This window comes from Zerene cesonia, chromosome 4, assembly GCF_012273895.1.
Source record: "Zerene cesonia ecotype Mississippi chromosome 4, Zerene_cesonia_1.1, whole genome shotgun sequence".
Classification (NCBI taxonomy): domain Eukaryota; kingdom Metazoa; phylum Arthropoda; class Insecta; order Lepidoptera; family Pieridae; genus Zerene; species Zerene cesonia.
Window position 1 is genome coordinate 2,617,981 of NC_052105.1, and position 15,759 is coordinate 2,633,739.

The window sequence follows — 15,759 nt, forward strand, 5'->3', positions numbered from 1 at the left end:
CAGCTATGATGTCAGCGCTTAAGTTACAAAAAATGGTAAACGAGTCATTAATTGGAGATGCTCTAGCCTACGCTGTACAGTTGTTAAAGAAACAGAAAAATCTGAAACGTCCGCAGGCGTGCCAACAAGCTATTGTGCTAGTCACTGATAGTCTCTATTATAACTACACAACTTTAATGCGTCAACTTGACCCTGAAGGCAAAATAAGGTATGGTCAATGGAAATTCTGATCCACATGCATACACTGTAAAATCTACAGGTTTTTTAAGAAATTCGTGAACCAAATTTTTTGTATATGTAGCAAAAAATTTTCAGTTAGTAGTAATTAGTTTTATATCTCGCTTTCTTATGATAGTATTAAACTACTTATAATAGTTTTAATATATAATCTTCAGACTGTTTGTAATGTGGCTCCACGATTTAAACGGCTTACGCGATTACACACGTTTATACGGTGACGCAGTGAGTTGTGAACGCGATGGTTACTTCGCGGAATTCATCACACACTCTGACGTCACAGAGCAAGTGATCAAGATCCTGCGTGTTTTGGAGCGGCCCCTTGTAGCGCAGCGAAAAAAACGCCTTAGAGTATACAGCGATGTATACGCGAATATTGAGGTAATTCACTCGGTTTTTGTTTACATTACTAAATTTTTGTTTCCATTAAGGAGCAAAAGCTTTAAAGCGGTAAATGATTTATAACTAGCTGGGTGGAAATTTAGATTTGGCGTAGCATACAAGCAGGCGTGTATCAATAGGTATTTTGGCGAATGTGAATCATTCTGATAACGCAATTCGCTATCATCAAAGGATGAGTAGAAATATTTAACAGAACCATATATATTTTTTCCACGATGCAGGGAGAATAATTTGAGCTATTGCAGATGTTGAAAATCTATAAAATAAATTCTCTTTTAATACTTCGCCAGTAGAAACTATTTAAAATATTTTTTTATGTAAAAATGTATTTTAGGACCCAAGACGTGGAGAATTTCACTGGGAGCAAAAAGAGAGTGCAGAACAAGTATACCGGTACAAACAATTGAGACGGAATAAAGAAAAATTCCTGAAAGACGTTAGCAATAATGAATCGAATATGTTCAATTTAGTGAGTATGCAGAAGTTACCTGTCTCTTGTCTTCACTATTTTCGAAAAAAGAATATCGATATTTTGTTTTCACGCTCCACAAATCTTTATATTAAAATCCCACTTGGGTGGTTTAATATACAAAGTTACTCAATTTCAGGACAAAAAAGGCCAATACTTCGAAGGAGAGAATATAAACTATAGATTACAAGTAAGCGTGGCTGTGCCTGTTTTCGAGAGTACAACGGTTGAGGTTACCATTTGTTCAATCCTATACTAATGCAATATTAATGTATTCATGTTATAGTTTTAATATTCTGCCTACAACAATGTAATTTGAAAATATTTTTATTTCAGAACATCACGATTATGTTAGATGAGGTGAGGAAAATGTTTTTCATTTGCTGTGTAGAACTGAAAGATATACCTATCAATTGAGAAATATCTATAAACGCATCGGCTCTATGTTTTTAATTAATAAGAACATTTTTTCACAGACAAAAGGCTAGAGATTATTGACAAAAAATTAATCCCACGCCTACCTACATAATTAAATTATTTAAAGTACATTGCATGTTGTCTTTATATTTCGTCTTCGTTTTCAGTATTACTAAAACTAATTATTATAATAATAATGTGGAAAAAGTTTAAAATTAGGTATGATATTTTATCTTGCAACGATAGCAATTCACAACACATTTATTTTTAATTAAAATTAAGTCGTAAATCAGATAAAAAATCCCTCACTGATTTTTATCAATTTGATTACAGGAAAAGCAAAGAAACTCTACACGAACGGTATGTATGATTAAAAATCTTCCATAAACAACTATTATTTCTTTGAACATTGACCGAACACTTGATACTGTTGTCTACTTGTGTAGTAATAAGGACATTCAAAATATAGATAATTGATTAATTATGTTCGTAAATACTTTAGATACAATATTTGAACGATAAAATAGCTGAACGATTACTATTTTATTTACATCATGCTTTCGTTTCATGAATCAACAAAGCGGTCTTTTAACTTTGATATTATTTTCTAAGAAATGTTGTCATCATTTGATAAATCTATCTCAAATCAAGCGATTCTATTCCTTGAAATCAAGATCAATAAAAGTCACAACTTTATTGTAAACTTTAACTGTGTTCCGTTGTTTAATTTATTTATTTTCAACTGACTTAAAAAATATAAGGCTGTAACTTGTCTCTATTTCTTTCTAAGAAATCGGGAAAGTTATGAGGTTTGTAACATGATAACTTTTTAACCGATGAACCGATTTTTATGATTATAATATTAAATTTTTCTGATGCCTGCCGTGTCCCATTTAAATTTAGTTTAATTCTGACAGTATAAAGGCCGTTTAGTTCTTTGTTAAAAATAATTATTTTCTATTTTTAGTACCCTGTAAATAGACTGCTAGGTGTTGCTGGTGTCGATATTCCGCTGGACCATTTAAAACTTATATTGCCTTATTACTTGGTAAGTTTTCTTTCTTACTCATTAATTTGTCATCAATGGGGTTAATGCCTTACTTATCTGTTTCACTAAAAGAAGTTTTCTTCACAGACAACAAGGTAATCAGGCCGCTTTATCCAGCGAGACTGAGAATTATTATCTATACACGACATAGCTAATGATCATTGAACTGGATTGAAAACTTTTAAGTAATAGAAAAATAATTATATGTAATTGTATTAAATTTTTCGTATATGGCTACAAAATATATAACTCTTTTATAATCTCAGTTAGGCGCAGGTGGTTCTCTCTGCCTTTTGGATCACCGCGGTAACGTTGTTCTCCATAATAGTACGAAACCAGTTGTAAGTAGCGAAATATGTATTTATAATTCAATTCCTGTTTGGTTATAGGTAAAGAATAGTAAAATAACATGTTTTAATTTTTTGTGTTTTGTGTTTATTAAACAATAAATTCAGCAATTTTTTTTAGACAAATTTAATCTGAGCTATTTAAACCAGCGTATCATTTAAAAGAGAGGATATTATTATTTCTTAGCTGATAAATAGTCGTTAAATATAACATCGTAATTATATGTTGATTCATGTGTGTCATTCGCGTGTTTTTTTCAAGTGTATCTTCGCCCACTTCTACGAAAGTAATTCTTTAAAAATATTAACTCTTATAAACCACAGTCATATCATGAAAACCTTTAATAAACATTTATATTGAGATCTTCTTTTATATCTTTAAAGCATCGATTAATATATTGACGTGGGTAAAAATCCCGCTTCATGGTTGATGTTTTGTTAAAATTTTTGCAAAGCATATTTTTTGTAAACAGCCGAAAAGTAAAAAAACTAAAATCATTAAACGGAACAAATATTATTTGTTAAGTGAAAATGATATGAATGTTCAATAGATCAAAGGGCACCATTAGATCGTTCGACTCTATTTCATAGTGAAGCAATTGATGGAATACATCTTTGATTATTACTATAATTACAGTTCGACGGCGATATTTTAAGACCTGGTTATAGAACCGTAGACTTTTTGGATGTTGAGCAATCCGCGATCGACCACTACGCTAGACATTATCCTCAGGAATGGCTCGATGTAAGTTCTACAAAGTAATACGTTCAACTGATTTTTTTTCGTAGGTATTTGTTATTCGAAGAGGTTATCGTAGTTGGATATACAATTACCCGCTTTTCGCCCGCATAATCAAAAAGAGTAGATATAGTTACAAAGGAAAAAATATAGTTTCCATTCCCTTAGGATCTCGATGATTAAAATTATTCTACATAATTTTTCGGGTTTCAAAGTATTTCTAGTACCCAATTTTATCCCAATTGGGTGAGTGGATAAGGTGAGAAGAAGAGACGGAAAACCGATCGCTTTTGCATGAATAATAATATTATAGCGGTTTAGAACAGAATAATTTAGAACTAGGTAACTATTAGGTACCTTATATGAAATACTTAGTTGAATATTGCTTTTTCAATTAAGTATTTCGTAATATAATAAAAGTATGAATATAGTGCCTGCAATAAAGTAACAAAACATAAATCCAATACATCGGTTTCTTTCAGTTCCGCACAGCATTAGTGATCGATAAAGCCAAGGGTTTTAGGTCGATGTATGCTAAAAGTATTTACGATGGCGGAATGCGGGTAATGTTAGAAATGAGAGATTATCATTGGCAAAGAGTTCACGATCATTACACACTGATTGTATCTCTGCCAACATACAACTTATATCATGCGGCGCCTGGTGCACAGTTGACACAGAAGTTGGGAGAACAAGCTGTGAAAGTACTATCTGGTACTGATTTTTCCGTACATCCTGACTGGTAAGACAAACTTTCAAACAAACTTTCACATTTATCATATTAGTGTGATTCAGACTTTATTTTCTTTTTATATTTTTAATATTTAAATATTTTTATATTATTTGTTAATTCGAGTACATTTTAATACACCGTTTCGGAAAACTGTATCGTCGTGAGTAGCTATTAAAAGTATTTCTTTTTTTTTTATGTCATAGTGGGCAGCTGAGCTGGTGGTTCGCCTGATGGTAAGCGATCACCACCGCCCATAAACATTCCCAAAGGTAGTACCTCTGTGAATGCGCTGCCCCCCGCTTTTATGGGGTAAGGGAAAAGGAAAGGATTAACGACTGGAAAGAAGGAATGGACTAGGACGGGTGAGGAAAAGGAAACGGGCCTTTTTTTGCTTCAATCTGGTAGAAATCTTATGCATATACTACTTATGTAGTAAGTACATATTTATTTCTTGGGCAAATTTTACAAAGGTCCAATTTGTTCTATTCTGAGAGACCACTGGGTATAAAAAGAAATTTAAATTCATTATCTTACTTTTCACATAGTCGGCACTTTGTTATAATTAGTTGTATACCTAACTAGTCTGTTTTACAGGTTATATTGCAGGCACATAGAACCACGCTTCGATTCCCGCGAGTTAGAAGTGTTGCACTTCTTGCGACGTCGCAGAGATGAACCGAACTTTGCTATGCAAAAGTTGAAGAATTTATTTTCACATAAAGCGCCTACTTTGTTTGAGAAGACTTATCATTGTAAGTAAATTATTGATACAACACACATTATACTCGTATTATTCACATGTTGAAAGTGTAATTACATATTTTGTTTATTTATATTTAGGTACTACTAGTGATAGAACCTTTTTTTAGGACTATCCCATGTAGATATCCATTGTTAAAAAAAAATGTACGTGTGTGTGTGTAAGGAGAACCCTCGTAACGTAAAATCTATAATGGATTAGATTATAAAGAATTAGCGTCAACTTGGATTTAGACGCGAATTCGCCAGGTTCCTACACTCATTGTTAAACTATTTAAAAACGTAAGATAATAATCATAAAAATACTGTTTTTAATACATTTTAAAGTTTATTCATAAAGGCAATGAAGAACTTATGGCGCGTTTAAGTCACGAGGCGATAATTACGCGGCGCTGGTCACTCGAACACGAGGGCCGAGAGCAGGACTGCGCTACGTGCCGTCTTGGTTCCATTACGGCTTTCTTCGCTTCAGGTATCGTAGATTGATACAACATTTATTTCGTTTGTTTATTTTTAGGTGTATCCAGTATTTTATAAATTATGATGTTTAATTCTCAAACAATTTGTTGTAGAACTATTATTATGAAACAAACAACTGTCTGTAAACTTTTCAGTTTTATTGTAATGGTCTTTTTTTTATCTCTCTCTCATTTGAAATCCAAATTGTTAGGATAAAAATAAATCCGCCTTCTATGTTCAAATTAGCCGCCGCCATATTGTAAATTTATTTATTCATGGTCAGTGGTCACTACCAGAATTAAATCAGGTCTTATCAATAGTTAGGATAGTCTATAAAAAAAACGAGTTTTTGTTCAGTTCTTTTTTTTTAGTAATGATTCGTTATTTTTACGCAATATAAATGGCATTTTTTACACAGCGATTTCTTACCTTTGCATCTTTTCCTTAGTAATAAATTAATTAATTTAATATTACGATAATATGTATGTACCGACTTTGAGATAATTATATAATCTCGAGGATAAAATATGACGAACATTGATAACCATGATTTATAACACGAAAAATATATGGATACGATTATTAATTGTATGATAAGATTTTAACTAACTCTTTTCAATGTAATTGATTTTTTTTATCTCGAGGATATGATTCCATTATAAGGTCATGCTCTAGATTTAATCCTCTCATTAATTAGTTTGATCAAGAAAATATCAAAAATAAATGAAATGAATTTTTCTGCTATTCTTTAGATGTAAATAAACAAATTGATCTTCTTAGGATAAATATGGGATTTTAATCATTACTTGTTCTGATTTATAAAAAAAATATCTATCCATACGTGAGTAAGATAGATAAGGTGATTGCACAGTGATTAGGTCGCGATATGTGCTATATCATCAATTATATTGTGTTTATTTGTCCACTTCACAGGATACCTTATCGAATTTGCGAACCGTAACGAATTGGTTTTTGACATTAATAACTACAAAACCATTAACCGCACACCCATGAATTTTGTGTCATTATTTAGCGTAGTAGTAGCATGCTGCTATTAAAAACGAAGTCAATCTAGTTTTCTTTCAATCGTTAGCACTAAAAGTAACTCACTGCTATAAGCGTTTCATGTTAAAGCAGCGGCCGTGTGCACCCACACAGCCCAACCCGTTAAATTTATATGTTACTTTAAGTACAATAAAGAAAACAAACAATATACAGTACAGTGGGTGGTAGGAAATTAATTTATACAATGGAAACATAGAGAGCGGTTTAACTCGCTGGCACGTATACCACGCGGCGAGTTCGCACGCGGCACCTGTGGAAGGGGGGGTGTGGGCGCGCGGCCCGCTCGAGGCGTGGTACCGGCATGCGTCCGCTGCGCCAGATACGCTTGTGGTGCATACGCCGGTACCGCCGGTGGGGGAAATGAGGAATACTGATGTGAAGCCACCGCCTGTGAGCCTTAGCTTAGATATTTATTTTTGTATTTCTTTGTAATATTCCTTTTTACATTTGTCGTGCTTTTCTTGTTATATATATTTTAATTTTTGTAATTGTCCTTGAAATACATAATTGTTTTTCTTTGTTCTTATATAAGTATAGTTATAGTTAATAGCAGGTAAGTCAAAAACACTTAGGTGTGTCTTAACGCAGTCAAGTCAGTCCTTATTTAACTTCTCATGATTTTAACGCAATTTGTCCCATTGCATAGATACAGGTGTGTAGCTATTTTAGTTGTAGAAATATATCTATCACATAGGATAATTTCGTTACTCACATGTAGTCTTACATTACAGAGTCATTAGCATTTCGTTATTAGTATTAAAAATTACCGTTCAACAGTTAGGTCCACAATGGCAGTGGTTCACAGCAGCCCGCACTGTGCCTCATCCTGCTAAACAAGGTACCATCGGAGTGGCTGGCTATCACTTCCACCCGAAACATCTCGACGATTTTCTGGAATCCGTCACAAACGCGCACGTATGTTGTACTTCCCTATGGTCTACTCTATCTATATTTAAAAAGATAATTTTAATTTGCAGAAATTATGTGTGGCGTTGTTTGTCCGCTATAAATTAAGCACACTGTGAGTAGTTTTTTTAGTTTAATCCAACTTAAAAGATAGGATAGGCAATATCTTAATAATAGAACTACCCGGGAGAAGCGGGGGCAAATAGCAGTATATAGAAATGTATTCATGGTTATAAATTATTGTATAGTAATGTAAATTTGTATAGTAATCTTGCAAGTATAATAATACTCCAATCACCTCAAAATTCTAAAAACGCACAGCGTAAGTTTGGTCTTTGTATCTACGTATTTCTAAAATTGTTTACAGAACAGTAAATGCTACCTACCTATATAACAAGGATTCTTCCTATCCTCCGCCTTTAAATTGTTAGTTATCTGTTAGCTGAATATATTTTTATATTTTATTTTTAGTCAATCTAATAAGTAAGTCTTTACTCCAGTGTAATCATGAGGACGAAACCCAATGCGAGCCGCAATGCGACCACATTAACTGGAGCTGCGTGCTCATAGATGACGCTGGCTGGATCGTATCTGACCAAACCAATTCAAATGAGAGACGCAAACACCTCGCCACTGAACACCCGGTGGTTATGAAGGCTCTATTGAATGAAAGCGTTTTTAAAGTACGGTGGGTACATGATTACCAGGGAGTTTGTTTCCCGCCGAAGGATGAAAAACTGAAGGCAGCTGCTCCAGTTAGTACTGAATTCTTTCTATGTACAAAGTGTATCTAGTGCTGAATTGTATTGTAATAGTGCCAATGGGCCTCATCTAAAAGAAAATAAATATCGAGTGTTATTTTTCATCATTTATCCTTTAGTACATAGAAGATTTTGTTTCTCCTCTCACATTTAGTGCATAAAATAACCCTTATAACCCGAGTAGTGTAACAATATAAGCAATAGTTAAATGGTAAATGAGATGTAAATAGCCGCACACATTAAATTATAATTTATGTAAAAAAATTCCCGTTAAAAACCACCATCTGGCTGTGCTCTGACTACGTCCATGTACGTTACTCTATCCCTAACCTTATCTGATGCGTTTACAGTATTTGATATTATGTTTCAAAGAAATTTTGAACATTTGAGATTAGTACGAACTATAATAAAATACTATTATTTCAGAGACTACCATCGATTATTATCTCTCTATGGAGTTCTATTAAGATTATTGTGTATGCTTCGCAGAATATGATATACTTTATGAGCCTACTAATGACTGGTAAGCTTGTTGGATTTCCTTATTTTTTAAATCACTTGATAGCCGCTCGCCGCCCTCACCATGTAGCATTTTATTTACTTGCTTTATCCGTTTTTATTTTTCAACAATTTGACGCGGACAATATAATTTCGGGTATTTTAAGTATGATATTTTTCTAAACTCAACTCAAACTCAAACTTTTATTTATTCAATAAGACTTCTTATAGAAGCACTTTTAAATCGTCATTTTACACAGCTTTAATATTTACCAGTTCAAAGCCAGAAAGAAACTCTGTAATTACACTTTTAAAATAAATCAATTTTACATTTTAGACATACAGATATAAATAGAAGTTTATCCCGTTTTTTTCGTTAGCATTTTATAGAACCATTTGTACAATGAAGTATAAATTAATGAATTAAATGATTATTATGGTTAAAGGCGCAAAAGCGATTGGGGATACAAAGCTAGAGCGGGAAAAGCGCCGTAAACGCTTACAGCGCGACTTCGAGCGCGAGAAATACGAGCAGCTGTTTGACGAACGAGTGTTGATTGCCCGTACTCGAGTTGCTACTTGCGATCGCTCACGACCGATATATGAATTGCAGGTAATATTCATTGCTTTATGTGAAGTAATCGTCTTTTATCGCAGTTCCCAAAACGACTGGTTCTTGTGTCTCCTTATTGAATTTTACACAATAACATAACCTTAGAAATAGAAATACATTAAATGAAAAAGTTATTTTACGAAAAGTACTGATGCCAATTAGGTAAGACTGCGGTTAAGCAGTAATAAATAAATAATTTAACACTAATTATTTTTTATTTATTTAAAATAGCGGAACAAACAAGCAATGGAAACTCTTAATCGTTCAGCGAATCCATGCCAATGGCCCTTCGTAGCGACAGAAGTTCCCGAAACAAACCTCGTCCTGATCGCCGTTTACTTGCACTGCCCTTACACAGGACCGTCTCTTGACGATTCGCTAGTAAATCAACCAGTGAGTTCATGAAAGTTTGATATATAAAATGTATCTTATTCGATGAATATCATAGACAGTGATGTCGAAATTGAAATGGCTTAGATGCGCACGTTGAATTAGACTTGTAATAATAATCAATAGACTAATAGTAATAAAAAAACTCTAACTAAAGTATATATTCTTTCAACTAGATTTCTTTACGCACTTACACTATCGGTAGATTCAAATAATGGAGATATTTTTGGCCACATGAACAATATCTGCTAACTTCAGTGATATTAAATGTTAATAAAATATCCTGGATATGACTACCGCATGTTTGCAAAAATGCGCAGGTACAAATGCACGAGGTGAGCTCACTACGTGGCTCTGCGAGCCGGTTCGCGTGCTGGCGCGTGCGCGTACCGCTCCCTGCCCGCCCGCCACGAGCTGCGTGCTATCCGCACAATTATACCGCGGTGAGATACCTTACACAGATACACACGCATACACGTGCATGGGGGACACATACACACACTCACACACATAACATGAAACACACAGAGCCACAACAAGGGACTTAGATTAACACACATTCACCACGTGCACCTGTCAAATGCAGAAAACATACTATAAATAATATATTTTCCCCATTACAATATGGGTAAACCGGCTGTTTTGCCCGTCCAGACCTAAACTACATCTGAACCGGGAATTTTACTGACATATAATTTTGAATATGTTGTAACTAAACTTATTTCAATGTAGGAAGCTGGATATAGACAATGTGGACCATGGCTACCTGACCCCGAAAACAAAGGAAACTTAACTCCACTCGCGCATCTAGTCTTTTATCTCATTATTATAATACATTTGATTATAATATGAAAAATATTATACTCAATGCAGGTGACCATGTCGCCTTTTGAAAAAGAATTCAAAATGCTGAAAACAGCAAGGCTTTGCGCACCTACAAATTACATACATACTGTGTACTTACAGAATGAATTTTCATATTTATAAAAGTTGTTCTATTATTTTATTTATTTATTGGCAACATTATAATCTCATTTAAATGAAGTGAGCAATCTATTTCATGTATAATATTATGGGTAAAAATGATAGTTTTGTCAATCAATGCTTAATTGCCATCCTCAAAAATTGTATTTCGTGTTGTTTTGTAAATAAAGTGTGTGTTTTGATGTCAATAAAAGTCTATTTATTTCTCAACTCGTTTTATTTAATGTATTTGGTTCGGAAATATCTATATAATACTGATGGTGCCAACTGGCAAATCACAAAGTTGTAAAATTACATTCCTTACTTACATACACATTTCATTCATGATAAACTTAATTATTAATATTCATAAACTTCTAAATATTAAAACAATATTTTATTAATTGTTATTGGAATGCTATGTTATATTGGTGGGTATTTAACAGATCACAAATAAATTAAGAATTCGATAATAAAGTCAAAGTTTACCTTCAAGGCAAATAAACAAACCTACTTAATAAAAATATACAAAACTACTTTGAATAATGGTAACAAAAAATTGCATAAGATTGTATATAAGAATGTTTGTGAAATAATTGCGATTTTGATCCAATTAAAAAAAAAAACAAAAATTAGCCTCAAATATTGAATAACCAATGCAAAACCTTATCCCGTATGTATTTTTCTTTTAGATTTTATCTTAATCCTAAAAAGAGCGTATTTTTAGACTGATAGGACAAAAAAGGAAATAATAATTTAGATAAACGAGCTGCAATAAAGTGCAATCATATCATCACATGAAATCAAACTGTCTTATCGTTAATCAATATTCCAGTTATTACTTTTGATACTAGGAATAATGGTAAACATGTTAAATATATATAACAGCTGTCTTAAAATTAGAAATTGCTTTAATATTTCAAAACTCGGAAAAATCAGACTATTCTAAGAAATTCTATTTGAGCTTCTACTAAAAAAATGAGATAAGAAAACTGTGTACCTTTAAATATATTCTATACACTAATTTTAATGAAAAAAATATAAATCTTTATTTAAACTGTATCTATACAAATACTACACTGATTCAGAAAGTTATGCTAAGTCATTAATAAAATATTTTCTTTGAACTCGTTTAGCCTTTCTATTTATCATCAAAAATATTACTTTATTATTTTTATACAACCTGTTTATTCTACGTAATTCGAAAAAAAATAACATTGTGAAACCTATCTACCTAATTTCATTGCCTTCTTTCCGTTTATTTGGCACTATATCTAATATTTTTTTAAATTTAATGAAAATGTGTTTTATAAACAACACAATGATTAAATAGACATGTTTTAAAGACGCATTTTCAAATCCTTGAACATAATTAATAATTGCCATAAAACAACACTTCTTTACCTCATTCGAGCTGGAAAATGTTGGTTTGAAATATTGATATTTGATGTAATTATCTCTTCACTCAAAATTAATGTGGGGATCATTTTTCTGTTGCCATACGCTAGTTAAAAATATATAACAATTCCAAAAACACATATATACAATTTTCATAAATTTTAACGGGTGGTATTAAGACTTATTGTATTTTGTCAGTCTGAACGCGTTGCGTAGAAATTTCTAACAAAATAATGTCTATTACCAACAATTGTATGTGCGTGTGTCGTTACTTATTTGTTTTGAGAATGCGTCCTTAATATTATTTAATATGAATTCCTACAATAACATGAGAATCATAATTCATATGTTATTTATAAACGATTACAGTTCTAATATTGTGATTGATGTGATGAAGTAAACATTTATAGAAGTTATTAATAAAAAGTAATTCTAGACATTAATTTCAATGATTTAATCATTTCAGTGAAGACAATCAAGGAATATCTTAATTCGAAATTAAGGGAAAGAATATCGAGAAAATTGACTTTAGAATTACTACTACATCCAAACCTTAAAGAATAAAAAATATATTTAAACTTATTTCATAAGTTTCAAATCTTAAAAAACATATCAATAATGAATACATCAACATCAGCATATTTCAACTTCATATGAATCGAATGCATTGAATACATAAAAAAAATCTTTGGTTTAACTATGTATTAATATTGTGATGATATTTTATAAAAACAATATCAAATGCACTGAGTGCAATACAATACTATTCTATTTAAGTAGATTTATATATGTATAAAAAAAAACACTGACACGAAAATTATAATTTTGTTAAAGGCAAAAAAATTCCTCTAATAATTTTGTGCGACAAACGGACTCCCATATTTAAGATCCAATCTAAATTTTAAATTCAATCCATTTGTACGATATTCTGAACACAAATTGTTCGGTGAAATACCAAGAATCAATGAGAAAATCGCCATGGTCTGTGACTATATAGTATTCAATTTACAGTGAAATAAAGGTCTATAAAAATGTCATGGACAGTTGAATTATTCTTCTTCAGACTCACTGTCGGAATCCGGGATAGTGTTGAACCAATTCTCCCAGTTCGACGGCTGACCCATGGCGTTGCGTCTGAAAACGAAATATATAAATATTAATGCATAGAAAGCGATTTGTGTGAATGTAAGTTTTAGTGACATAAAAAAATGACATAAAAAAGAAGTGTAAACATAAAATCGCATCAATTACACATGCCAAATGTTTTTATGACAATTTAAGCAGTAGTTAGTGTGATTTAGCGAATGGAGTAAGTTATTAGTGCATAACCGCGTGGCGTCTAAATGGTATTTAGTGTGTCATAGTGTACCAAGGGGTAATCATTATTTTTAACAAACTAAATAGGCTTCAAATTGTCGAAACTAGACCAAATTGGATAACCTCCTCTTTTTTATAATCCATAAAATAGTAATAAGTGTTATCTCACACATCACAGTGACATGTGGTTTTAGTATGAGAAGTCTTTAGTCTCATCAAAAAACTTACTAAAACGTAAACATCTACGAGAGTGTGTAATTTGATCTAATGTTGCTTACGGCCGTTTTCAATATCGTATGGGAGTTCACAAACAGATTACTACCTACGATACCTATATCGAATTAATATATTCTTAACTTTCGTTTGACTCAGCTCCGAACAGACACTACTAGATTTAAAAGAAGAATACACTTCTTTAAAAACGCAAGAATGTATGGATTGCTATATGGAAACACAAAACATGCATTTCACAGACAAGTATAAGCGCTATCCGTCAATAATCGACCCACACACATTTATTCACCACACAAAAACAACAATACTTCACACTAAAAACAATGTGTGAACGTTAAGTGAACTGTGAGGTGCTTCACCCCACGCTTCACAAACTTAGGGCTGCCACGTCAATATTTGTTATCTAGGATATTGAAAGCGGCCGTTAAGTAATCGGCGAGTGTAAGCGAGGTAAAGTACTGTAGTAGTAGCTAGTGTAAGTGATGTATAGTAATGTAGTAGTAGCTAGTGTAAGTGATGTATAGTAATGTAGTAGTAGCTAGTGTAAGTGAGGTATAGTAAAGTAGTAGTAGCTAGTGTAAGTGAGGTATAGTAATGTAGTAGTAGCTAGTGTAAGTGATGTATAGTAATGTAGTATTAGCTAGTGTAAGTGAGGTATAGTAAAGTAGTAGTAGCTAGTGTAAGTGATGTATAGTAATGTAGTATTAGCTAGTGTAAGTGATGTATAGTAATGTAGTAGTGGCGAGTGTAAGTGCGAGTGTGAGGTGCAAGCGGGAGCCCTCACTCGTGCCTGGTGACGGGCTGCGGCAGCGTGGCGGTGTGCGGCGGCGGCGGCGCGGGCGGCGGCGCGCGGCGCTGCAGCGTCTGCGTGCCGCAGCTCCACGCGCCGCCCTCCTCCCACCCACACCTGCAAACAAAAAAATCAGGCTTTCTAGAGCATAAAAAAATCAAACATCAAGGTCACTTATAAATGCCATTTTTCAGGTTTTCTTTCAAGTTGAAAAGAGAAACGCTTTTACAATAGAATACCTCTTAATCTATAGGTACTTATATTATAAAGCTAAAGAGTTTGTTTGTTTGCTTGTTTGAACGCACTACTCTCAGGAATTACTGGTTCGATTTGAAAAATTCTTACAGCGTTAGATAGCCCATTTATTGAGAAAGGCTATGTATAACCTACATATACCACGGCCGTAGCCGGGATCGCTAGCATTAAATAATTTAGTAGTGCTTTAAATTAAAAGCAATTTTAAATTGTATTAATTCATCTAAAATGATGTAGCGACCCACAAGATTCTTCAACATATTTATAATGATATAATATAATATGAAAAATTAAAAGACGCAGATTCGAATACCGCCTTATGATCGAACTTTTTTTATTCCTCATATTTTCAAACATTTAAAACTTGTATTAGTATAATTTAAAAATAAAATAAATAGCAGCTCCAACTTATTAGTCTCACCCCGCATCGGAAGTGGACTTGCAGTTGGCACATTCGCTGCGGTAGTCGTCGCTCTCGTCTTCGCCTCGCGCCGCGCCCGCTTCGCTCGCGTCGCCCGTCTCGCTCGCGCCGCTCGCGTAGCTGCAGCCACACGACGGCTATAATCACATTGATGTTATTAGTAACCTATTTTTCTACTATACTACTTTTTTGTTTATAAATGATGGATTATTTATTTAATCGATATTCAATTCATTCAGGAATCAATCATGTAAATACAACGCTAGGTCGACACAATTGGTGAATCTACTAGTGTCCCTAAAAATATGTCACAATCCTTTTATTCATTAATGAACACATTAGAACACCACGGCCCACAATTCTATGGTCCCATATTATTCTGTTCTAAAAGATTTAATAAGTAATATATAATATCAAACTCACTCCATATAAAGATGTAGGAACAATTAACATTATCACTAGCAAAGATATTTAAATATATTTTACCTTATCGACGGTAAGTGGCAAAGTGTTCTGCGGGGGCGCAGGCTCGGGGGGC

The 15,759-nt window shown here is 33.1% G+C and overlaps 2 protein-coding genes across 2 annotated transcripts in view; one reads left to right on the plus strand and one right to left on the minus strand.

Moving 5' to 3' along the window:
* LOC119839779 (voltage-dependent calcium channel subunit alpha-2/delta-4-like) overlaps positions 1–9,533 on the plus strand; it is a 13,701-nt gene extending 4,168 nt beyond the window's left edge. The window contains exons 8-25 of the mRNA XM_038366220.1: positions 24–208; positions 396–618; positions 974–1,108; positions 1,248–1,340; positions 1,445–1,468; positions 1,859–1,885; positions 2,493–2,573; positions 2,840–2,914; positions 3,558–3,665; positions 4,142–4,401; positions 4,987–5,144; positions 5,492–5,623; positions 6,872–7,065; positions 7,453–7,590; positions 8,082–8,336; positions 8,769–8,865; positions 9,287–9,453; positions 9,498–9,533. Coding sequence (XP_038222148.1) covers positions 24–208; positions 396–618; positions 974–1,108; positions 1,248–1,340; positions 1,445–1,468; positions 1,859–1,885; positions 2,493–2,573; positions 2,840–2,914; positions 3,558–3,665; positions 4,142–4,401; positions 4,987–5,144; positions 5,492–5,623; positions 6,872–7,065; positions 7,453–7,590; positions 8,082–8,336; positions 8,769–8,865; positions 9,287–9,453; positions 9,498–9,533 — 2,388 coding nt within the window. The remainder of the gene's footprint in view (positions 1–23; positions 209–395; positions 619–973; positions 1,109–1,247; positions 1,341–1,444; positions 1,469–1,858; positions 1,886–2,492; positions 2,574–2,839; positions 2,915–3,557; positions 3,666–4,141; positions 4,402–4,986; positions 5,145–5,491; positions 5,624–6,871; positions 7,066–7,452; positions 7,591–8,081; positions 8,337–8,768; positions 8,866–9,286; positions 9,454–9,497) is intronic.
* Positions 9,534–11,348: 1,815 nt separating this feature from the next.
* LOC119839780 overlaps positions 11,349–15,759 on the minus strand; it is a 12,795-nt gene continuing 8,384 nt past the window's right edge. Inside the window, exons 10-13 of the mRNA XM_038366221.1 lie at positions 15,708–15,759; positions 15,222–15,358; positions 14,540–14,662; positions 11,349–13,338 (exon numbers count right to left, since the gene is read on the minus strand). Of these exons, the coding sequence (XP_038222149.1) occupies positions 13,254–13,338; positions 14,540–14,662; positions 15,222–15,358; positions 15,708–15,759 (397 nt within the window). The 3' untranslated portion in view covers positions 11,349–13,253. The remainder of the gene's footprint in view (positions 13,339–14,539; positions 14,663–15,221; positions 15,359–15,707) is intronic.